General features: G+C 39.4%; 1 protein-coding gene across 7 annotated transcripts in view; it reads right to left on the bottom strand.

The window, feature by feature from the left end:
* ABLIM2 (actin binding LIM protein family member 2) overlaps window positions 1–26,468 on the bottom strand; it is a 101,452-nt gene that overhangs the window by 60,437 nt on the left and 14,547 nt on the right. For all 7 annotated transcript variants that reach the window (XM_066317213.1, XM_066317212.1, XM_066317214.1 and 4 more), the window contains exons 3-6: window positions 20,512–20,695; window positions 10,460–10,575; window positions 6,462–6,588; window positions 4,566–4,659 (exon numbers count right to left, since the gene is read on the bottom strand). In XM_066317213.1, coding sequence (XP_066173310.1) covers window positions 4,566–4,659; window positions 6,462–6,588; window positions 10,460–10,575; window positions 20,512–20,695 — 521 coding nt within the window. The remainder of the gene's footprint in view (window positions 1–4,565; window positions 4,660–6,461; window positions 6,589–10,459; window positions 10,576–20,511; window positions 20,696–26,468) is intronic.

Genomic DNA, 26,468 nt, shown 5'->3' with positions numbered 1-26,468 from the left:
TAAAGAACTCAGAGAAAAAAATTGCACCATGTGGGATATACCAGAAAAGTACTTTCTTTAGAAGTGGTGGAAAGGGTTAGTATCACTGCACAAGACAGTGGTGAGGTGCTGTCTAGAGTACAATGTTCATCCACACGGAGAGAAGGTGGTTCCAGTTAGGAACCCACAGTGAGAAGATCCACCAGCATCGCCAGAAAAGCTTGAAGCCAACTTTACGAGCAGAGGAGAACTGGGTTCACTCAGTTTTGCAAAATAAAGGTTGAGAGAAACTAGGACTAGTCTCTATAAATTCCCCTTAGAGTTCATCAACTGAAGGGGACAACACTTAAAAAAAGCTAAAAATCAATCTTATTCAAAGCATTTTAAATAATTTTAATGTAGACCACTTTAAAATAGAGAGATGCTGGAATTGTGATGCTGTTTCTAAGTATCAGATGTTAAAAAACCCAGATATGCCTCCCAGGAGAGGACAAGGAGGAGTCATTGGCTGTCACATAGCTTTGTCATGCACCTCAACAGCTTTCCAAACCTCTAACACAACCTGCTGTGTGGGAAGGACAGGGAGACAGACAACACATCTCTGCCTCCCCCAGAAAAAAGGCAGCTAAAAAACTCATTAAAACTGAGGAAACAAAAGGAAAGTGTTTTCTTGAATGAAAGGGGTTTAAAGCAGGCTCTGAATTAGCATAAGAAATACCGCATTTTTTTTTAAAAAAAAGAGAATTACTTTTTTTTAGGATATGCTTATTAGCACAAGTTAAAATTTCAACTAACTAATTATTTCTTGTAGTAGAAAAAAGGAGAAAAATATTTTTAGTGCTAAGTACAGAGAAATAGATTGCAACACGACAAAAGGGAAATGGCTGGTCACAAAAATCAATGGCTTGTTATTTTAAAATGTGTGTTATTGCATGATCATAACTATTGCAAGACTGGCAGCAGAGATACAGAGTAATCACTGAAGTAAACCCTTTCTCTCCCTAGAGCTTTTCAGGCACAGTGCATTTTAAGTCAAACAACAGAAGTAAACTCCAGCAACCTCTTGCTCCTCACTTAAGCTGACAGGTTTATCAATATATATGGTGAGGGATAAAACAACGCACCTTCTAGGAGAGGATTGATTTGCATTTAAGAGTGTTCTGTATGCATCACAAATAAAGCAAATCTTGCCCATAAAGGCAGTGGTAGGTAGTGTCTTTTAAAAACAAAACAAAACAGCAAAATCATTACTTTTTTATTACTTTTAAAAGTAATAAAATACATTATCTCCATAAATGAACTGCTCAGCCCCTTTTATAGCTTTTCCAGTACAAGTTCCTTGGGAGAGTGGGTGCAAGTCAGGAGGGAGGGGAAGAAAGAAACTAAAAGGAATTATAAACGAAGCTATCCTGTGTTTAAGCCCATTTACTACATGGAATGAATCTGGCCCTCAGAAAACGGACAGAGAGAAGAATTTAGGTAACTAAATCATCATTGTATTTGGCTGACAACCTAGAAAAACAGCTATATATTTGCAACTTATCAGTAACTCACACTCACAGTTGACTCTCCCTTCCTTTCTGCTGAATAAACACTTAAAATGAACAAGTGTTGGAAAGAGAGACAAAATTATAAAATCTGGGCAGAGAATAATTGTGGAAGCAGCTGTCCTCCTGACATTATCACAGAAATCAGAGATGGAAAAAATCCTATTAGGTCATATAGTCCCTCCCTTTCTCATTGCAGGACTGTTCCCTAACATAGATTTTCCAGTGCCTTGTCCAATCTCGTTATAAGACTTTCTAAGTGATAGTTTCCAGCAGCTCCCTTGGGAGAGTATTCCTCTGCTTAATAAGCATTGCTGCCAAGATTTCCCCCCACTAAAGGAGCAATTTTCTCTATTATTTCTGTATTTCTCCAGATAATATTCAAGATGGTAAAAAGAAATACTGATGTTTTGAAAAATGTGTCAGTATTCCAGACAACTCCACAAATAACATGTCCTATAACAAAGGAACAGACATGACCACTCTGTATTTTTTCTGTCTTCCTGACCAGGAGATAGACAAACATATCAGTTAGCCTGCTAGTGCCAAAAAGATATCAAGTTAAATACCAAGACCAGAGAGAGATACCTCAGCCCTAAGCCTTTTGAACAAGTCCATCTGCTGCACACAAACAACAAAAGCTTTAAACATGTTAGCTACGGACATGGTCCCTGCATCCCTCCAAATCTGTTTGCTCAGGCCATGACTTTTTGTTTGGCTTCCTACCAAAACAAGGTGTGTGCATTTCCTCCTCATCCAGCTGCTCTCCACAGTCCACACCAAAACTCAATGGCTGTTTGAAGGGATCCCTTACAGAGTTCCAAAGACTCATGGAAATCTGGGCTGATCACCATGGAGGAAGGCTCACAGTGTGAGTCACTGCTTGGAAACAGGCAGTGGGAATGTAAAGAAAGCTCTTGAGATATGTCACAGAAAAACAGAGGGGATGGGAGCAAGTATCTTGGGAGATGTCATGAGGAACAGGACCTACTGTGACTGCAGAATGCTAGGCCGTGTGACAAGCACCCATGTTCAAGCTTCATTAACTTTGTTACGCACAAACCAACAAACTATTTTCTACAATTCTGTAGAAAAAAAGCTTACAGATAATAAAATTTCCAGGTTGATCCAACAAATGTCCACACACTAAATGTCACTGTAACCATTCAAATCCATTTCCTACTCTATCCAAACTTCAATCTATGTCTCCTGTCTCACAATGATACTATTTGTGCTTTTACAGGTTCTGAAAGCCCTTTCTCCTCATCTATTTTTTTAGAAGATTTCAGAATCTTGCATCATTATTTTTCCACAGTTAAATGCCAAAGACCACTGAAAGTAGCTCCTAGCCTGAACCAGAAGATGAGAATCAGTGCTACACAGAGCTGTCCTTAGAGCAACAGTGGGGAATGGAGAGGACCACCATATGTAATCTGTCATGGTAAAATTCCTACACGAGCTTTCAAAAATTAGCTTTTCCCAAGTTTGTTACTGGCCCATCCACAATAAAACCAAGGAACTGTCTCCCTATTCAGTACACTCTCAGCAAGCAGTCAGAAGAATCAACTACGTCAGATGTGCTCCCAGGTCTCACAAGTCACACTTGGTACTGTTACTGTGCAGATCTTCATGACTTTTATTTTCTTTTTATTACACATAGAGACAGTAAGGACCCAGTTCTTAATCCCATCACACCACACGCTATTGTTTAACCATACTGCAGGTAAAATATTACCAAATAAAAAGAACATTCTTGCACATATTTCAAGGCAAGAACCAGGACCGAAAAAACACAACACTGTGAAGCCAAGAGTCAGTACAGAAACTGGAGCTTCTGTTCTTCTCCAGTCTCAGTATTAATCACTCCTTGTAAACTGCTCTGAGTAAGTGCACTCCAAATTTGCCACAGCTTTAACTCTTCTCTCTGCATTCACCTTTCTGAACTACCTTCACTTTCAAATCTCACCTCCTTTTATTCCCTTTCATTCAGTGTCAATGGTTGACACCGCTGAAAATATTTAACTGCTTCCACTGGTCACTTTTTACATTTTTGAAGGTTTTAAGATGTTTTCTTTTGTTTTGCCTCTTCCAGTTGAGATAACTGTGTGCAAAAAAAAAAAGTCAGAAAGCTGTCTTAACACTCTTTCAAATTCTCTTTTAGAAATTTCTTTTGGAGAAGTCTGAAAAAACATTTGTTAATGGCAAAGTCTCTCATGCCTATGTTAACACTATATCATCCCATCCAATACAGATTCACATCTAGTATGGACACTTGCTCATCAGTTCCTAATGAGTTATAACTGTCCACCACTTGGATATTTAAGTCTTTGTGTGACTCCAAGCAGATCTTTCTCTGGTAGAAGCCCTTTGGGACTTCTCCAGGCTTTCTTAACTGATGAAGAGAAAAGAGTGAACTGAGCAACTCCTCCTAACTCCAGTAGTGCTTGAACTTCACAGGGAAAAGTAGAAAGAAAAAGTAACACTAACAGGGCAACAGTACACTTACATAAATTTTATTCAGATCAAAGGAATATATTCATTCTGTGACACTGGGTCAGTTATATGGAAATTTTTGCATAATGCATAAACATACACCTACACTAAACAACCTCCTGCTTCTTAGAACAAGTGCAAAAAAATCTCTGCTACACCATTTCTGGGTGTAGAACACAGTTCAGACCATTCATTTTACTTTTCAACAGCTTCATCCTATCTTTGGGGAACATAAAAGAGAACCAAAAAGCAAAAATTACAAGTTAATTTAGTCCAAGTTTTAAAATGTGCCTTCTAACACATTCATTTATTACTTCTGCTGCCTGAACATTCTCCAGTACCATAAACATCCATTTAGAGAGTTTGTGTATTATTAAATCATTAACAGAATAAACAAAAAACCCAATTACAGAGAAGTTCCTGGTATTTAATAAAAATAACATTAAACTGTTGCATTAACACTCATCTGCAAGCACAGAACTAAATCTAAAAGAGTTTCTCTTTCTGTACACTTTGAGATGTGCTTGAATGGCAGGCTCTCCTTACCTCGAGCACTCTTCCTGTGATGTACTTCTCACAGTTGTCACACCTGATCCCGAACTTGGCGTGATAGTCCGTTTCGCAGTATGGAACCCCATCCCTAGGGAAGAACAACAGGCTGTACACATATTGCTTTATGGAAGCTTACAGTTTACTGGGAGCGTCTAAAATTTGTCAGTGTTTCAACACTTCATAGGGTATTTACAGGCCTTCCTACCTCCCAAGTATTTCATATTTATTAATATTGTAAAAAGCTGAATGAGCAACTAATTTGGACCACTTTTCTCCTCTGTTGCTAAACTCAGCCATCAGGTTTGTTACAACACTCAGTCTCTGAGACCCTCATATCACGTGTTTAATCATGTGATGATCAACTTCTTTCACGTGTTTCCCCCTCTGTGGAAAAGATAGTTATTTCTACATATTACTCTTGCCCTCTTATCATCTAATTCATCCAGTTGATGTATCATCTGATATATGTATTACCTAATCCTTTAGCTGAGACTGCAGACAGCCATTTCTCTAAATTCTTGTCTGTAAACCAAGTTTTGATAAACACTTAAATCTACTGGCACTTTTGACTGGATTTGCTTAAAGACAGTCATGGATCAAACATCTTGGGAATGTGCTCCACAGAAGCCAGCAATGACTACAAGAATTCAGCCTGAGCAGCAGCGTGTTCGTGCTTGATGTGACCAACTATTTCACAACAACCAGTGAGTTAAGATACAATTTAGAGAGATGAAGAAAAAATCTGGAGTCTCAGCTTTTATTTTAGAGCGTCCAGACCAGAACATTTGGACTTTCGCCCTGACAAGAACCTGTTAATTTTACATTTTACCATTTTACTAAGTTGTTTGTGTAGACCATTAAACTGATGAATGAAAACAAATTGCTCTAAGAAGAAACTGGAGACTCTTCTTGTGTTTCAAAGTTCAAGTTAAACATATTTAAATAAGTTTTGTTTGTTATACTAAAATAGCCCATGATCAGACAGATTTTTTAGCAGAGGCATAATTTTATCAGAAATTTCCCTGGAGAAACATAGAAATCAATTTTATAGCATGGAAGCTGGATTTTTTAAAGACTAACCTATAAGTTATCACAATAATTAATTGAATTAATTAAAGACAAGATGTTTTTTCTCTTGGGTTGTTTGGCTTCTAGCCTTTTTAAAAAGAAGATTTCACAATAATTACATCTTTACAATTTACTGGGAGGGTATATTAAATAACAAGCAAAAAAAAAGCACTGCGCTATGAAACAGCAGACCAGCACAACATTGAGACAATGCAAGCCCTTATTTAAAAACACCCTTTTAATAAATATTGCTCTCCAGCGCAAGCTGTGAAATTCAGTGTTGGCCAGTGAAAGGCCTGCATGTCACTGGCCTGATGAAAGTGTTGACAAAGGACATGGTCTGCATGCATACTTTGTGCTGTTCCTCAGTGCTGTCATCACATTCAGTCCAAATCTCACAGCATGAGGGTCTGGAGCAGCACAAAATCACGGTATGAACATCCTTAATTAACTTCTGGCTAACATTCTTATGTAATACATATAGAAAGAACAGCACCTGCTTGTTTACATTACTGTATCACAGAGAGCAAAACCACAGGTAACTAAGGGCATACATTTGGGTCTTGGAAACATATTCCGCCTGCTGCCTCTCTGTAGCATAGCTGCTTTGTCAAGTGCCATTCCAGGTAAATGGGAAAACCTGACTTCTACTTATCCCCATTTCATTTTTCAATACAATTTAGATAATAATTTAGACAATAATCCCTAATATATTATATATCTCTAAACATATATATATATAAATAAAGGGTCTGCAATGATAAATTAATTATTTGGCATTAAAAGAATGCTGAAAAGAGGTGAAAATACTCCTCTACTTACTTGCTGATATACTCTGCATTCAGTAGCTTGCCACACGTATTGCACTTAAAACAGCCCAAATGCCAGTGTTTGTCCAAGGCGACCAAGGACTGACCATTCTTTATTTCTGAACCACAGCCCCCACAGTCTGCAAGAGAAAAACACAAACGAGTGAATCATATTCTTAGGTGGTCATGCAGCAGTTGGTTATGGCAGCACCGGGATCCATCAGTGTCCCAGTAACAGCTCACAAGGGCTCCATAGCTCACTCCACTGCTCACTGATGGATGGCAAGTGTTGCTGCCCTTAGAAAGCTCTGACATTGCTACAAGACATGCATCATACAAAGAAAGAAGCTGGTGACTTCGGTTTCCTAGTGACTTAGGCTTTATTTTAATTAATTTATACCGTGTTTAAAAAATACAATGTTTTGCTGAATAATTTTCCAAGCATCACAAATCAGCCCGATAAAAGAAATAAAAAAGACAAAGAGTAAAACAAATAACTGATTCTTCATGCTAGCCTTAGCCTTTGTATCTGCAAGCTCTATTTATTTTAAAATTATTTTTGCAACCATGAAAAAAGTTCAAGCTGAAATTCTGGTATGAAATTTCCTGTAACCAGTAAAAACATACCAATACTTAAGAGGCATTAGTGACATTTCAATATGTGAAACTGATGGACGTCTGTGTATTTATTCTCTATAAAAATCCACTTATATAATGCTCCAAGAAGAGCTAACAAAAATACACATAAAACATGCAGTAACCGGGTAACAGAGGTTAGCCTAGGTTAACAATCTGTGTTAGTTACACAGGCTGTAGGTCAACTAGCTATACTCTCCAGAAAGAGCACCTGAGAACAAGACTGTCTGGGGGTTTGGTTGCCTATTTTTTAACAATGAAAGATTTTAACTAAGCTAGTAAAAGCCAAATCTACACTCAGTTTCCACATGAAAAACCCACCAGTGAGCACCCTCTTTAGAGATGTTACATGGACATGGGATTTGGACCTGGTTCTCTAGATCCCAAATGAACCCTCTAATACCCCACGAGGTCTGTCTCTCACTCACTCTTCACTCTACAAATTTCCTACCTATGCATGATTTTCTTACTAAATGTTAAGATAGTCAGAATATGTGGGGGAAAAGGGATAAATGCCAGTGATAAATTGATTCTAGTACCAGTATCTCAGTAGTCCTTCTAATTCTCCATAAAATATCTTCTATCTCATGTGAAAAAATACATAGCATATTTAGGAATTCTTCAGGTATACCAACAATTTTCTAGAGAAAAGACACAACCTGAAAGAAATTTAATCATTCAGAAATGCCAGGAGAGAAAAAAACCCACAACAGTGTCTTACATGGAAGAGAAAGCTATGCAAAAGCATTAGAAAGATTTATCTAGTGATTAAGAAAGAACTCTCAGCCTAGGATCTCATTAAAACCTTTAAACAATCCTCTTTAAAACTTTCTTATTTAAGACTGTATTTAGTTGGTTACATGAACCTAATGAGACAGTATAAGTGAAATTGTAAATGTTTCACTTCTGAGCACACAATGATAAAGCATAGTTTGTATTTTCCTTTGGTGGATTTGGAATGTATTGAAGGAGCAATAATGTGTCTCTTTAATGTTACCCTCTAGAGCAGCAATACGTGAAAACAAGCCTAGCACAAAAGCATGTGCACTACAGATCAGAACATTTGAGTTTTGCTAATAAAAAAGAACATTTGGGTCTGTGCCTGGTTTTAGTCCCTGCAGTATTCTACAGTATCTATTGTTTAACTGCAATCAGAAATTTGTTTGTGATCTCCCCTGTTCTGGGGATTCATCTGGAAATCTAATTTAATCTCACTGCTTGAGGGCTTATTTCAAAAACTGAATAAATACAACATCATGTGCTCAGATGTCATTCACCTTTAATCTGGTTTAGGCTTGGGTGGGCAGAAGTGCAGCACTTTGTGAGCTACATTTTTTTTATTCCCAACTGCTGTTTTCTCTGTAAAGCGCCAGATAATTACAAATAAATATTGTGGTTGCTATGCCAACAGTGCCTACTGATGCAGTGTCCTTGTCTTCTCATCTTGGATGCAGCATCCTTTGGTGACTCAACTAATTTCAAGCAATAACTCTGCAGAACACATCAATTTGCTGCTACATGTTGATATTCTTCCTTGAGTACTCTCTCAAAATCAACATTGTCACAAGAGGTTTTCAGAGCTACTGTTTTATAAAACAAAACAAAACAGAGAGGCAGGTACTTATGTAATAAAAAAATCAAGGAGTCAGGCAGAAAGCAAATATTTTACATTCTTCATTTCTTCCAAATGGAAGGCATGAAGAGGGTTAGAAGCAAAGGAGGAGGATGAAAATAAGACTTGTCAGAGGGGGCAGTGATGTTGGGAGCTCAGCAAGTCCCCAAGAGATGCTCTGAAAGCACTGCCAAGATAAACAGGCTGCTGAACAGCACACACGGTACACATCAGACACTTCTGAGACAGGAACAAACCCAGTGTACCAGTGGGTCACTGTACATTCCTTGAAGGAGTTTGCCTAAAGCCATACGTTTTTGTGCACTGCTAACAAGAGTTGCTTGTTTAAAGCATTAAAGTCTTTTCCAAGAAAGCTGTTGTCAGGAGATACACCATTCACTGCTCTGTGTAATTTGGGGAAAAGTCAAATGTTTATTTTCCAAGGTCAGGTTTTGCCACAGAGGTGTGCTCCCAGTGCTGTCTCCCTCTGAGGCAAGTGGTTTGTGGAGGTTTGCAGGTACCTGTGCTCTGGGAAGACTCAGTGCAGTTACCCAAGAGAGACAAGGAAGTGCAATGACAAGAAAAAGTCTCCACTTTTTTAGGGAATGTAAATACACTAAAGGATTCTGTTCCACAGATAATCAAATTAACTTGTTCTGTCAGTACTCAACCAGACAAAAAATGTCCATTCATGTCTGAGGCACTTTTCACACATGATAAGGAGACAGCAAAGACAGCCAAAGAGGATCCATCTCTGGAAGGAGTGGCAAAAGAAAGCACCTAAGGGAGGGCCAACCTATCCCCAAATGAGAATGCCATTACCAAGAGGAATCAGTAGAGCATCTCACAGAGCATTCACACAACATCTTCTGTTGATGAACTGTAGAAAGGAGATGGTGAAGACTTCTGTGAAGAAATGTGGCAGGGGTGGGGGGAAAGAAAACAGAATAGAAAAGGAGAGACTTCTCCCAGAAGTGGGCTAGATTCCTTATGCAGAAAGATGAGCAATCCATGGGGCCCTTCCTCAGCTATGCTGAATCCAGCTTGACTAAACAGTCACTAAAACATTTTCTGTCTTTGCTGTTTAATTGAATTGCTGCTGCTGTTTAATTACACAAAGGAAATGGTGGACTCCTAAAGCATGGCAGCATTTCATGAGCAAAACAGTAGAGGAATGGAGTTCAGAGTGACACCACCTCTCTATGATCTACCGCGAAAACGTTGGTGTGAAAAGACCACATTTCTTTCCCATTGTGTTTGTATATTCTGACAGTGCACAATTGTCTGAGGTCAAGGTGAATGCCCCCCACTGCCATTTCATACATTAAACCCCTTCCTGTGTATGATTTAGCAATGCAGTCCTGCCACTGATATTTTCTGAGGCAATACTGGAACACTTACAAATCATTAAATCTCCCATCGGCTTTTATTTCAGATGGACTTAGACTAAATCCTCAAAAATATTAGAATCTATATTATGTTTTTCTCCAAATAATTTGATGTAGTTAATTTTAATCAACTCTTTGAGAGGTTCAGTGTATTGTTAATCCTATAATGGCACCATCTGTGCTTCTTTTTAATATCAGAATTTCTTGAAAAACCATCCTGTACTTTTCAACGTGGCTACCTCGTATTTAATGACACTTCTTATGCAGCAGAGTAAGTTCCAATTATACATACTGGTGCAAAATTCTGTTCTTTAAACCTGTGAATTTTTTTAAACTAGGAAGTACTGACTGAAAAGAGCAAAAATGTGTACTTACTTCGCAGGTTTTGTACAGGGAAAGAGCCAGTGCTGCTGGAAGGGGGCAGGGAACATTTCTGGCAGATGCATTCCTTCCCATTAAAAGTTACTCGGTCACCCGCAGGGAAAGGCAACCTACAACAGCACAAAGAAAAGCAAACTGGTTACAGTCTCACACCCTTACTGAAATTAAATATCTTTCCATAAAGGAACTGATTATTATCTGGCTTCTTTTTCTCTGCTTGCCTAGCTCTCATTCAGTTTTCCAGCCACTTAGAGGCTTAAGTATCAAAGGGACATATCAAACAGACAACTTCAAATGCAGATGGTCACAACTTCTTGGGGAAAAAAATAATATCTAAAGATACAGAAACACAGTGAGCACTCAAGTCTGTGTATCTAAGAAATGTAATATCAGCCAGGGTTCATCACTAACAGGATCAGTTACAGAATGAAAATAAAATTGGCATTACAGAGAGTTAAATAAATGCAAATGCAGCTGCTTTTATGTTGTTAAATAGCTGCACAAGAGTGATGACTTTTATACATTAAAAATCAGCACTTGTCCTCACAACTTTTACCACATCAAAGTCCTTCTTGTGCTCAGAAAGCAGATGTTAGTGAACTCTCAAAGGGAAAAAACCTACCCTCGTTATAAAACCCACAGTGTCTACATTATTTGTTTTCCCTACTCAACAACAGCTCTCCTTACATTTAATTAAATCATTCCTTTTTATCAACATCCTTAAAACAAAAAGCTCTCTGCTGTGCACTTCCTTGTCTGGGCAGAGAAACCACTGAGGCATTTTCTGTAAGGGAACCAGATGGACAAATCACTTCATATGCAGCAATGGATGGTGAGGATTTAGAAACACATTTCACTCCACCCAAAGCTCATGTCCAAGTAAATCCCTATCCGAGCAATCAAAATATGGCTTAAGTGGGGCACAAACATAACACACACCTTCTGCCTCATGGTGAACTCCATCTGATCAGACTATTTCGTTAACATTTCATTAAAACTCCGCATGGCATTCCCCCACAAATGCTATCAAATTCATATCAATTGCAAGGTTGTCTTCACTAAAAAAGCTACACAGATACTTTGTGGCAAAGTTAAACATTATTTTGCTCCCTAAACTACCTAAGAGAAGCTTATTCTACATTTGAATTACATCTAAAAGAAATTTTTTTTCACTTAGAAAAAGAACAAAAGCAATGCTGTCCTTTGTTTCTATATAATGTTACTAAAATATATTTGAAACCAGCTAAGTAAGTTTTCAACACTGCCATCCATTTTGGACCATTGGTGATCATTTTAAAAAATCATGAGAACACAAAGAGTGTAAGTTTTTAATATATACATCTGCTAATGAATTCTACTTTTCACTTTTTTTTTTTTCTCTTTCTCAAGTTTTTATAGTCCAAAAACTTCCTACCTTGTCACTTACATAAAGTTATGGTAAGGAAGAATACTTTATGGAAATAGCCTTTAATATTGCCTTACTCTCTGACCCAAATATATGATCTGTGTGTGACTCTGGTAAAACACAGTCCAACACCATGTTAGTATAGATCCAGGAAGCCTAAATTTCCATCTCTTTCAAAGAGGATTTTTTATCATAAATTTTAGTCAATAGCCTAACCAGGAGATGCACTCCAGTGAGCAAATCTGTCCTGTCTTGCAGCAATGCAGCAGCAACAAGCTTCTGTGTTATATATTAAAAAAAAAACTCCCAACACTATCTTCTTAGGTCATAAATGTTGTCTGCAACAGAATTTGATACTTTTCAAAGTCAGAGATACTTCTAATACATGGAATAACAAGAGTTTTATGAACTCACAGAAGAATTGAAGTTGGAAAAGACTTCTGAAGGTCATCTGGACCAACCCAAAGTTTATTCAAATGAGCATACATACATTTGAATGAAATTTAGTAAATGGGATACACCTCTAAATAGATAATACAAATTCATGACTAATTACCAAAAACTCTTGAAAACGGAGTGATATAATTCAAATGCTGTCCAAGTTTTCTGCTGCAAATGTGAAAGAAACCATTTATCATGTTTTAATTTTAATAAGATATTACAAAACCAAGCCTAGAACTTAGCATTAGAAATTGACCTGGAAAGACACAAGCCAAGGGATTTCAACCATTCCAGAACGGAGACAAGAACTTGTATTCGATCTCCTGCATGTTTTCAGGAAGCCATCTCATCTTGATTCAGATACATACAGACTTATTTTAACCACTGGTAATCTGCTCCAAATTAAACTCCCACAAACCAGCACCCTGCTCCACTGATACCATCAAACAACCACCCTCACTGCCATGCATCTACCCTGGCATCCTTCACTCCTATGCACAGCTGCATGCCCTGGGCATGACAGTGCCTTCAACTATGTTTTGCCAAAATCTCTATGGGAACCAAGGCTGGGTTTTGCTCATGACCCAGCTGGGCTCTCATGAGATGTGTCAGTAAAACAGTACAGTTTGCACCATTAATAATCCTGGGGATGGTGACGTGCTGGAGCTGTGACCAATTCACTGCTCTAAAGAATGACTGTGACAACTGAACAAGCTTAAAGAATCAAGAAATATATTATCCCTGAGTCAGGAAGATATATTTACCTTACAGCATAAGGAGCAGTAGGGAGAGGTAAGGTAAATATATCTTCCTGACTCAGGATATACCTAATAAAGATACAGCTGAACTTCTGGCTGAGCACAGAAGCCCATCTCAAACAGATGAACCAAGCAGCAGCTGAAGTAGAAGCAGGGACTATCTAAGCAATCAATCTAAAAGGATGTAAGTTAAAACTAGGAGAGAAGAACAGGATTATTGACCTCTTATGGCACAAAGACAGAACCAGGCAGATGACACCTCCAAATATGCCAAAGCTCACAGGTACCATGGCAAGTCACAGACCCTACTTAGATAGGAGGGTCTGTAGGGGGTTTCTAGCCCATAAAAATACTATACTTGGTTTATTTTCTAAGAGTTCAGTAGCCAATCTGAACAGCCATGCTGTCACATTCTAATGCAAGAGAGAAACAATTTTGATTCTTTATTGTTCTCCAAAGAAGCAAGACATCTTGCTCTAAAAAAACTCCAGCAAAATATTCCTTGGAGCTGTCCACCCCAAGGTACAGACAGACATTTCCTCCACTCACAACTCTTCTAAACTCGTAAGTAAGTCTCAAAATTTGCTTCACTGTCTTGCTCACTGGGAATTCATACCCAACATATTTGACGGTTTTCCTGTACCAGCTGACCTCTCCCTTTCACAAGCAGCTCTGCTCAAGCATTTCAATGCCAGTATGAGTGAAGGCACAACAGAAGGTGGCAACAGCCAATTAACAAGGTTTCAGTTTCTGAGCTCTGTAAGTTGTGAGCAGGACTATATATAGAATTTTAGGCTAAGAGCAGCAGCATATCTGCCTTCAAATACAATGATATCTCACCACCAGTCACCCACTGAACACTGCTAGGTATTGCGAAAACCAGGACAGGGTTTTAATTAGCTACTTATCCTTTAATAAATATTCAGTGAGATTTTCACAGTTGGATAATCTATTTTTAAAAATGTGAATTACGAGCATTTTTTAAGCAGCTCTCTCAAATGACTTGTAGAATTTTAATATATCTATGATTCATTTCCCAACAAATTTTGTTTTATCCACCTGCCTAATATTTGCAAACCCAGAAAAATATCTGTAGGTGGCCAACAAAACTATATTGTAAAATATCAAACCACCATCAGCCTAATCCAGGGTAACTGTGTGCTGATATTAAAAGGTCAGGTCCTGGTCTTGTCTTTCTCTGCACCATGCCTCAATCTATGCAGCTGTGGGCAAGCCATTCAAACTTTCTGGCAGGGACAAAAGAATATTCTCTTTTTTGTCAGAGCAGATGGATGGCCATCTTTTTCATCTATTCTTCTTCATCTAAATTGCTGATCTGACTCTGTGGTTGGACAGTCAACAAAATTTGATATATGAAAATTAATGAAGCCTATGGTCAGGTTGGGGAGAAAGCAAAGCTATTAATTTCAGTAGCTGGCTGCTGTTACACAAAGTCAAGTGTAATGTCAGACTGCAACCTAAGGACCAGCAGGATCAAATTCTGCTCTAACTTGTACCTGGTACAATCACATCCCTCAAGGTGCTCCATAGAGATGAATCCCCGTGGATTAAAATGATGATCCCAAGTGGACATTGAGTGCTATCTACCATCTACACAAATTTCAGTGAGGGAAAATGCTAAATCCTGCAAGCAGTGAGGAACAACCCCATGGACCACTGCACCACAGGAGTTAATCAGCTGGAAAACATAAGAAGATGTGGGGTCCCAGTGGACACCATATTGGACATGAGTCAGCAGCGTGTCCCCACTGCAACTGACCAGCCACATCCTGGGAGGTATTAGTGTAGCCAGCAGATCCAGGGATGTCATCTTCCCTGCTGATCTTCATCTAAGAAACTGCAGCAGACACCACCTTGGGCTCCTCAGGACAAGATTTACTGGAGGGAGATGGGGGAAGGTGGCTAGGGCCAGAGCTGTAGCACAGGACACACGGACAGACAGGGGCTGCAGGAGATGTACCTGCTCAGGGGAGATCCTGTTGCTGTCTAAAACTACCTGATGACATGTACACAAAGCTGGAGCCACGCTTTTCTCAGATGTAAAGAGTGAAAAGACAAGAGTCAGCAGACATAAGTGGGAACATGGGAAATGTCAACTCAATATAAGGAAAAAACATGAGCTTGTTGGATGCTGGAACACACCATTCAGAGAGTTTATTGGATCTCCATCCTTAGAAATATGTTAAAAGAATGCAACAGCTGTCTGCTGGATTTGCTATGAGTCAGGGGCTGGACCACAGGACAACCAGAGATCCCTTCCATCCTACATTATTCTAGGGCTATAGGAATGCTCCATACAGAACCAAAGAATCCTAGAATCAATAGGGATATAAAAGACCTCCACAATCGCCAAGTCCAATCTTTGACCAAGCACCACCCCACTATGTTATCACCTAATGCTGTGTCTACTGATTTTGTGAACACTGACAGGGATGGTCACCCCATCACTTCCCTGGGCACCCTGTTCCAATGCTTAACCCCCCTTTCAGTGAAGAAACTTATCCTAATATCCAATCTAAACCTCCTTTGGTACAACATAAAGACATTTCCTCTTGTCCTATCGCTAGTTGCCTGGCAGAAGAAGTCGACCCCCACCACACCAAAACCTCTTTTCAGGCGGTTGCAGAGAGCAGTAAGTACCCCCTGATCCTCCTTTTCTCCAGGTTAACAACTTCAGTACCCTCAACTGCTCCTCACAGGACTTTTGCTCCAGACCCTTCCTCTAAAGAACAGCAGACCCAAACCTGAAGAGCAGCACACCACCAGCCCTTTGTTCAGGAACAACCACATCTTGATAAATATATTTGGTTTAGAATCAAAATGCAAAGAACATGCAGGCTGATTTCAAAATCTTGGTCTCAACACTCGAGGTTTGAACAATACCTAGTTGTGTTCAGTGGGTGACTGGTAGTGAGATGAAGACCACTTCATGAGATGCCTTAAGAAGCACCCCGTGCTGCTTAAGTGGGAACTGAACCCTTTCCAAACTCAGCAGCAGCACTAAAAATGTGAGCAAATAAAAAGGTTTAACATATTCAAAATGTCTGTCACAATTGCTGTGTTTAAGAAGAAACTGAATTTGAACTTCTAATTTTCAGTATTATCCTAATTTCTTAAGACATACATACACAAAAGATCTCAGTTCTTTCTAGAAGTAGCAGTGTTATATATGTAGGACTACACAATCTTCCACTGAAAAAAAAGAAAAGTATTTCAGCTTTCTGAAATCCTTTTTTTTTTTTTTTTTTTCTTTCTTTTTATATTCATCTGCCTGGCCAAAGTGAATTAACTTTCTGAAGACCATAAAAATATAAATGGGATGAAAGAGGTTTTATAGCTGGGTTTGGCAGGCAACCCCTTGAAGAATATGTATCTGTCTCCTTCCCCTCCACATGGCAATATTCAGCTTCTGTCAAGGCGTAGTTTTTAAAAAAAAACAACTTCTTGAGCTCAGAAAAACTTAAAAATTCTGCAAAAACCCCACAAACCTGTTTCCTTATTAATCTGGGATGTATGTGCTAATCTATCCTCCACCTAAGGGTGAAGTTGTCCTCTCTTTATCATGTGCATGTCACATTTTTTTCCCCAACTTTTAACTACAAGAATACTGAAAACTAAAAGGGTAACTATTACATACACTCCTCCAACTGTGTACATAAACATCAACCCCCCTAACTTTACTAATTACAATGATATCCATTAAATCAAATCCCAGTTTTTTGATATTCAGTGAACATAGTCCACAAGTAACAGAAATCACACTCTAGGTACCACATTAGATGGACCATACATCTTATATATGCTTACTAAATCTATATAACTTATTATCACATTAAGATGTCTACTGAAAATTCCATTTTCAGAGTATTATCACAGGTATGACAATGCATTTCTTTCTGAAAGACTCAGTGTCCTGCCTTTTCCCATCCTACAGAAGACTCACACTGTCCTGACTATGACAGCCATGTAGAGAAGTATGTACATAATTTTAATAAAACTAAGCTTCTATTGCTATAGCCAGCCTCAATTTTCTCCCTCCTATTTCACTTTTACAAACACATGAGGTTTTTGAAGGAAATGTTTTTGGCAGCCCTCTGGAAGACAAAGCTCCTTCCAATTAATGAAACTGTTAAGAAGATTGCTCAGCCACTTCCTGGGAATTCAGAGTAAGCATTTAATCTGCAACAGTTTTCAATCTATGTTGTTATTCTTCCACTCATTCCTAGTTTTAGGCATTATCATCACAAAGCACAACAGCAGAAAAAAGGTTTCACTAGACTACAACAGCACTGGAGGAAGAAGGGATTAAGCCCTCAATCTTTACTCCAGCAGAGCAAACATAAAATTGAAACCTAATCATTTTTAAGAGCCACTTGGTTAAAACAAGATAGAGAGAGATAATCAAATAGGATGGCAAAATATATTGTACTTTTACCAGTTTTTCTCTGAATACCAATTTTATTTTTTTTTCCAGACCTTAGCTTGTGGCAGCCCTGAGCAGTAGCATCTGACTCCCAAGAGATGCCCAGGGATGAGCTGGATTTCTGACACTCCAGCTTTTTCACAGAGGAAGGCAGCAGTCTAAAAATGCAGCCCAGAGGGTACAAGGAATACAGCTCCCTGTGACACTGGGCCATGTGGTGGCAATATCAGCAGTAGTAATATCAGAAGACAACTGGGTTTGGATTGCTGACTTTTCCCCACTGCTCCTGCTAGCTAGGTTTTCTCACTGATGCTACCATACACTTCCCACATGTTTCTATTCAAACCTTATCTTCTCTGAAAATAAGGGGGAAAAAAAGCAGCTGCTACTGACACTGGTTTACTATGCAATGTAGAAACAGCTTCTAAGTGTTACTTCAGCAGCTACAGAAATAGGGGATTGCAGAAGTGCTCATTTAAAAGAATTTAACAATCCTGCAGCATTCTGGAGGAATGTGTCATGAGCGCAAAATGCCTTCTGCTGCCACTGTGTTCATGCTGAAGATGGTAAGAGCCTGGCTTGGTTTCCATGAAAGCAGGATCAGCCCCACTGGCAGGCAGTCAGCACCCCTCAAATTCTGGAGGGCAGATTTCTAACACAGCACCCACATTAAAGTCTGGCTGTAAAAGGTAATGCCAAATGCAGTTGGCATCATCCACCAACTACTACTGACAGTGTGCTTTAGCACAGTATTTAAGGTTTCCACCCATCTGTAAGAAATGAGGACACAAATGGTTCTCCTGACTCTTCCCACCAAGGAAAATGTTAAGGTAGAGGGCTTTACACCATTTCACCACGTTTTATTATTACTGTTTTTTTAAACAAATGAACAAGTTCTTTCTTTCGGCTTAAACAATATGTCTTCATAGTCTACCACACTTATTTTCACTGAGGATATCAGTCAATAAAATAAATGCTGATAATGTTTAGATAGGACACTCTTCTCCATAAAAAACACAGGTTATGTCTGGCTTACAATGACAGGGGTAATTGAAGCTGATTTAAAGCATATAAACACATGACAGGATTCTTCTGCTTCTCTGCACCACAAATCAGTGTTACAACCCCCCTGGGAGACACTAATTGAATCCTGCTACTCAGCAGGGCATTAGCTGGCTCTGATGAAGACAATATGAATTTATGTGTCCTTCCAAGAAAAGCAACAGAAGCAGATCTGGGTCTCTCTAACTAAAACAGCAAAATAGCATTTAATATTAATAATATTTAGTTATACAGAAGGTTAGAGAAAAAAAATACATCTCTGATTTTATTTTTATACGATATATCATTGTATCAGGAACTTAATTTCTAAAAGCTTTATCACGTCATCATCACACATGGTATTTGCAGCATGAATAATTTCACAGTGCTGCAATTTAACTCACCTGAAGTTAAATTGTTAGGTACTTAACATTTCAGTCATAAGGAAAATCATTCAAAATTTCCAGGGAGACAAAATAAACTGTAACAGTAAGCTCCAAACTGTCAGCTGAAGGACTGACTAAATACAGCAGGAGTTGGTATATCCAATGGCCTGAAACCCAAGGTAAGCAGCTTCTAAGTACAGTAACACAGTTATATAAATTAGTTATATAAATTTCCTCTAAGCTTTAGTGGTGTGACTGAGGATACAAGCACGTTTAGCCATAAAAAATAGAATCAATCAATTTTTTTTGATTTCTCCTTAATGAAGAAGTACCTCACTTTACAGAAGATACTAGTGCTGAAAATAAAGGTACCAAAAATTAACTGTGCTAATCTGTAGAGTTGTAATACTGCCAGGCTGCAGGCCAGGAGTGCATGAAGTCAACAGTTAACTCACAAGATCCACTTGAAATAATTTTTCCTACCATCAAAAGAAAAAATAAAATAAAAAGAATTTAGGATTTTTTCTTATCTTTACTCTTCATGTTTGTTTAAAGTATCCAAAAGGAAAAATGTCCCCTTAAACACAGCAAAGCTTAGACAGGATTTAATATAATAATGGCTTTTGAATCTTAAGTCTTCATGGCACGTCCTCCCCTTATCATAACTATTACTATTATTCATGCAATTTCTTTATTTAATTGAGATTCTGTCACGAGCCGCAGCAGTTCTGGAATTTGAAGTCCTGCTCCTGCATCAGCACAGAAGGATTTCTGAGCTTGGCAGCTCCATGGGCAGGGCAGGCTGGGCTGGCAGACAGCCACAGTGACATGGACATGCCGGTTTGGGACTGCACAGTCCCCTGCACATGGCAGCAGCACACAGAGCATCTAAACTGTGCTGCACCAGGGCCTTGCTGGGCTTTGAAACCCTTTGAAAGTGGAGGTGCTTCTCTAGTACTCTCAGAAGCTCAAGTTTAGCCAGAGAAACTATGGCAGCATTTCCATTTACTCCAAGCTGCTAAAATGGTGTGTTTTCTGAAGGTTTAATGCACTTCAAACTTCTTCATTAAGTCTCCAAGAGATATGTTTCTGCTATTTCCACACAAGAGGATTAAAAGGCAGGTCAAAATGACATCAGTCCCTTGTATTGCTGAGTTTGGGACCTGTGCAGAAAATGACCCCACTGAACTACACCAGGCTTTAGTTGTAGCCTGCTGAGGACTCAGCCACTGGCATTGGAATCCTTTGTAACTTCAGGCCAACAAATGTCAAAACAGCAAAAATGAAGCAACTTTGGCCAAAATGTCTTCTTACAATGAAGACAGTGGCAGCTTCTAAAGTACTTTGAAAACCTCACACATATAATAATATAAAAAAGTAAACCACATTTTTTTGTGTTTTAAAATCCCCTGGAAAAAAGGGAGGCACTCAAAGTTACAGATTTCTTTTTACTTCTGCAATTTTTTTTAAGGAGTGAGTAACAGAAAACCCTATCTCTAGGCTACAGGTTTGAATGCCTGGCATTCAGGGCATTCTGGCATCAGAAACACAACTTCATGTAGAAAACCTACCTGCAGACAGCACACACAAAACAGTCTGGGTGATAGGTTTTCCCCAGTGCTGAGACCACTTCTCCCTCAATGAATTCATCACAACTGAAGCATCGTGTGCCATAGAGTCTCTGGTAGTCCAAAGTACAGATGTAGTCTCCCTGTCTCACAAAAAATCCTCCTTGAGCCAGGTCACATCCACATGCTGCAGAAAGAGAAAAGGCAGACTCAGAAGGCAAGAAACAAATGTTCCAAGATTAGGCTGATTTTTCACATGTCAATGGTTCCTACTGGAGTATTTAAGCACTTCAGTGTATGGGCTTACGATCACAGAACAGATGTGCATCTGAAAGACACTACTCTTACAGAAAATTACAGCAGTCATGTATTTTGGACACTAACAGCCTGGGCTTACTTAATGTAAAAATGTCAACCTCAGTGCAACCTTTGTGAGTATACCAAGATAAAGTCTGTAGGAGTTCGGTTCAGGGTTACCATATACAACACCTAACATATTAAACCAGTTAAAAAAGAAATGCATAAAGGATATAAATCTTTAAAATCTAATTCACCAGTGTCATAAAGAAACATCCCTGACAGATTACAGGTATTTGATATTCCTCCTGGACACAAAAGGGGTTTAAGTACTGCTGTCTCTAAACACGGGGGCTGATGCTCATGGCAACTGCTGCAAGTTTTCACAAGTTAAATCGTTTAAATCAGCTCTCATGTTTACCTGATGAACATCACTCCCCACATATGAACTGGAGACACCTCCAGATTCATCTGCTCCTGGCAAAAGTAAGGTTTTGGTCCTAAATGTCAATTTCTATTTTTTAAACTAAACCTGTAGGAAAGGGTTAAAGTTGATTAACCAAAGGCTTTTGAGGCTGTTCAGGGGTTTTCTTCATTGCATCAGGGATGGAGCTAGGCTGGAATTTTGAAAATATAATATGAGAAAGCAGAGGTACAATGGTCTGGTGAAGTCATACAGAAATAGCAAACGTAGAACATGACCATCATCCACATTGACCAGAATCTTTGAAAAAAGACTTGACTTGATTTAAAAGAGAACTGGACTTCAAAGCGGTGATTCTGCTGCTGTGCTGACTACTCCTTTACTGCAAGTCACAGCACCGCACTTGTTACTACAGACTTCTGCTCCTGTTCATGTAAGAATGAGTTTCCATCAGCAAATGGTGTTTACAGTCAAATGATGCTGAACCACAGCAGTGTCACTACTCACATACAGCCCACAGAAAAGGAGTGGGAATGTTGCTTATTAAATCTGGGTTGCATGTACAAAACATTGCAGAGTTGCTCAGTGCCTTGGTCTCAAAATAGCAGAAGTATCTATGCTTCTGAATTCAAGATTGAGATTTACACTGAGGTACCTGAGAGTCCACAGGCACTTTGGTTTCTAAACATCAAGCCTGGCAACTCACACCCAAGCCTGTTTGCAGTGTCAGAATCAGTCATCTTGCACCTAAATTACAAGAACAGAGTCCAACAGCAGTGCCCAAGGCACAAAGTAACACATACAGTGCAGAAACCCGAAGAAAGCAGAGGATCCAGATCATTCCTTCAAAATTACATCCAATCACCCTCCCCTTTTTTATAGTCTTTGTTAACAGGAGCCCAAGCACAGGAGGCCTGGGCTCAAGGCCCTCTTTGAACCCTCTGTGGGCTCATCCCTGTGTGGGATTTCAGTGCTCAACATTCTCCCTGGAGATGGCCCTGACTGCTAAGAGTCAGAAAACAACATTCATGCTAGAACTGTATTAGTGCATGATCAAGAACTGAATAACTATGGGCTCCAATCTTTCCTATAACTCAAAATAATTCCAGTTATATTGCATGTGTCATGGAGAACGTGGATTAGAAAATTTATATTTCTGTACATTGTTCATGTTCTCTATCTCACACTTGCTTTAACATTTCTCTTTCGCACTCGTGCTCTCATTTTTACGGAGGACAGACTTTTTTTACAGACTTTCCAAAGATTTGGCACAACTTGCTGGGTATCATGAGTTTCTTTCAGCCTATATATTTCAGCTACCTACTGGTGCCACAGAAGCAGAGCTCAGCTATGGATTTAAGATCATGCTGATCAGCATGCTGAGCTGATACTGATGCCCCAGAGCAGTTCTGAATTGCATCATACAGTGTTTGAACTTGCAAAGTGGATCACAAGAGAAAAAAGTTAAAAGGACATAACTGCATTTCTGAAAACATGAGGGAGGGGTTATGTCCCTACATACGTTTCTTACATTTTGCACAAGCAAATCTGTATTTATTGTATAAATGGAGGCCCAGGAGGCTCTGTCTCACTGCAGCTGAGAGCTCTGGTGCAAGGTTTGCGGCACATGGGGTCAGCAACAGTCCTGCCACTGGTGTTTGGTGGCATTCTCTCTCACCCTGAGGGTATTGGCCTCTCTCTGTTCTGTCACTAATGTTACAACGACTCCGAAGTTGCGTACAACTCCAAAGTAGTTTGCACAAATGTACTTAATCCTGGCTTCTCAGGAAACCCTGCAGTGAAACTGCTCACCCAAAGAGAGACAGAAAAGCAAGTTATTCAGAATGAAACTTCAAAATAAATGTGAATTTGGCATGCTCTCACCGGGCCCCTTTCTGCATCATCATCATTTCAGCCTCCCTAGTTGCAAAGAGTGGCTGAATGAACATCACTGCACCACCAACTCTGCTCCACAGGCCATAACTTGAGTCGCAAACCCTTCCCTGCCCCTGCACACTCTTTCTGATCCAATTTAACTTGACACCCAGCTGACCAGAGAACAGAGGGATTCAAGCTTAATACTGGCCTGGATATTAAAATAGTAGTGGTTTAAAGCCGAGAAGAGCAGCTCTGAAAAGAGACCCACTGGCCTCCTCTCAGGTGAGATGCTGTGCCCCTCACCTGCAATTTACGTGGACAGAGACACTGCTCATCTGAGATTATCCTACAGAGACCAGAAACCAGGAAAGGAAAGCTGGAGGAAGTCTAGAGAGAATGCCTGAAGGCAGCTAACACATCTTACTCTCCTAGGACAGGAAATCAGCATTATGTCATATCCACTCCTACCTAGCATTTGTCTTCCCGAAGGAGTTATCTGGAGGAAGGGTTATTTATAACCTAGAAACAGTTTTCAGCTGTTTCTGGAGTTCATCTTGGTGACAAAAGAAAAGTACTGCAAACATAGGAATTACATTAATGAAGAGACTAACAAAGAGTAACTCATCTTCTTGTTTTGGTGTTACCCTGCATACAAGGCAATGCCTTTTTCTGAGCAGTTATAGGCTTTAGGAGGAATTTTTAAGTAGTGAATAAATAAGTGTTTGTCTCTTATTTTTTATGATATTTAGTAGCAAGTCAGTACCGGGATGTGCTGGTAGGGGACTTGAGAGGGACAATATCCACACCATTTTTAGGGAGGGTATCTCAGGGTGGTTTCTCTCACAGCTGGATAATTCCACTCTTGACGACAGTTTGCAGTTACCTGACACCAAAATACTTCATGTATAGATGTGAGGGGTTCCTCTACTGATTTAGAAACAGACTACTTTTTTTTCCCATCATGGTGTCTGTAACAGCACCTGAAGCACTGGAATTTATGCAGTGTGTAATGGTAATGGTTTTAAACTAAAATAGGTGCAGTTTAGACAGGATATGGAAGAACTTTTTTTTTTTTAAGTGAGGCTGGCGAGACACTGGAAGAGGTCGTCCAGAGAGGTGGTAGGTGGACCATCTCTGGAAACATTTAAAGTCAGGTTGGACAGTGCCCTGAGCAAACTGAATTAGTTGAAGATACCACTGCTCATTCCAAGGAGTTTGGCCTAGATGACCTTTAAACATCCCTTCCATCCTACTATGATTTTATAAAAATAAGTAGCAGTAAATCAATTAGTCAATGCACTTTAAGCACGTTGCTATTCCGCTACTGTATGCCATCAGTATTCCATTTGCAGTGTACAAATATAAAATGCATCTATTTTCTGTGCTGGGAAACGAGCCTACTGAAAGTAGATTAATTCTACTGCTGCGTGCTGGGCCTAAAACCCAGCTGAGTCCTGAGCTGCTTGGGGGATACTACACCCACTGTGCTGCTGCACATTTCAGCAGGCTGCATCAGCAGCATGCACTGCAGGTCTTGCCACCCCAACAGTGCTGTTCTGCAGTCAACGTGACAGACCATCAAGTGGTTTACATGCAACTGCATATATCAAGTCTTTATTTTTCCCTTCCATTTTCTGCCTGATGTAAGTTCAATAAAATTTTTCTTCCTCCGCACTGTGGTTTTATGTCCATGTCTGGTACTTTCCTCCATCCATGAGATGGATGCTGCTGGCTGACTGTGATCCCAAGAAGGACACGTACTACACTGCTGATATTATTCTCCTTTGGCAGATAAATTGTATGTCTTCATACACCATTAATGAAGTCTGGGATCCCATTCTCCAAAATCCCATAATTATATGCGGAACATTTCTCCTGGCCACTATGCCTGTGAGAAGGAATCACAACTACCTGGCAAGCTTCCACCACTACAGCTTCGACTTAAGTTCAAACTGAACTGCAATTAATCTGAAGCAGTCTAAGCTCATTTCCAGCAGATGGCTGTGACTGTGATACTCCTTCTTGCATGATCTGGCGTGGTAAGTCCAGATAAGCTTTTCACAAAGCTTTTGGGGAAGACTTACCCAGCTCCAAGTTTGCTGGCCATAGAAATATTACCATGGGAGTATCATCTCTTAGTTAATTCACACCTGAACCTTCAGTCTATTGGTAAGCAGCAGTAAGACAGAAGGAACCTCGCAATGGGGTATATAAACATCACAATTCAATCACTCTTCTCTACATGAGTTATGATACTAACTGCCTCTCCCAACACATCTTTGAAATCAAGAATACTCAAGCCAGCCAATACACTGGCAGTGTATTAGCAATAATATCTAAAATACCATCTATAATCCCAAGGACTTGAATGACACCTTGTTTTGTTACTGTCCAGGGCAAACAAAAGCAGCATGCAGCCCCAGAAAAGTTTTGGACAGACTTGCTGGCCTCTTCTCCAGCTTCCAACCAGGAAATGCAGAAAGGCAGACAAATCTGATGCAAGAAAACCAGCAACTTTTGGGAGCAGAAAGATACAGAGAATTGTGGAGATATATCATATCCTGCAACACTTCACCATGCATGATGTAGCGCTGATAAAGCTATGAAGGATACAGAGGACAGTGCACCTTCACAAGCTCCCAGGCTACACTGGCCATGATGCCCATAAATGAATTTGTGGAGTAAACACTTCAGTGCAGGAAAACCCTCTGAGATTCAGCACGCTCTTATGAGACTGACAAAACATTAGAGTGCACCAATTAAAATAAAGGAGAGTTCGGAAAGTTTCCTGTGCACTATGTACCTTGACTCCTATAATAAATGGGAACTACACATGGAGTAATTTTTCATTAGAAAGTATATTTCCATTTTCCTTCTGGAGAGAATAGTTTCCCAATAGCTTAGAGATGGTGCTACTGCCCTATAAAAGCTCTCCCATAGTCTTGGAGGTGAGCAAGGTCCTCACAGCATTAAGTATGTGGCTGTTTCAAATTATCAAAATAATCCCCAGGAGAACTGGAAAAAAAGTCTTATTTCTACTGGTTTCTTGTTTTAAGGACTCAATCTGGTTATTAAAAATTTACAGATATGCTAAAGGAATTTAAGAAACAGAGTAATGTGCTTTAATCCATTTTCAACCTAATACCATCTTAAGTGTTTATGATAAAATACTGCTGCCATTTGCCAGACTAATTAAAACAGGTTTTTAAAAACAATAAAATAAGATAAACCCCACAACTCAAAAAACCCAACATGCAAAGAAACAACACCAAATATTTTCAGATTTTTTTAACAGTGCTTTGGGTGCCAGTTCCAGGTTTGCAAATTAAGTCCCTGCTCTATTCACAGATATGGCAGATGG

This window comes from Sylvia atricapilla, chromosome 4 (genome assembly GCF_009819655.1).
Source record: "Sylvia atricapilla isolate bSylAtr1 chromosome 4, bSylAtr1.pri, whole genome shotgun sequence".
Lineage (NCBI taxonomy): Eukaryota > Metazoa > Chordata > Aves > Passeriformes > Sylviidae > Sylvia > Sylvia atricapilla.
This window is presented reverse-complemented; position numbering and strand designations above follow the sequence as displayed.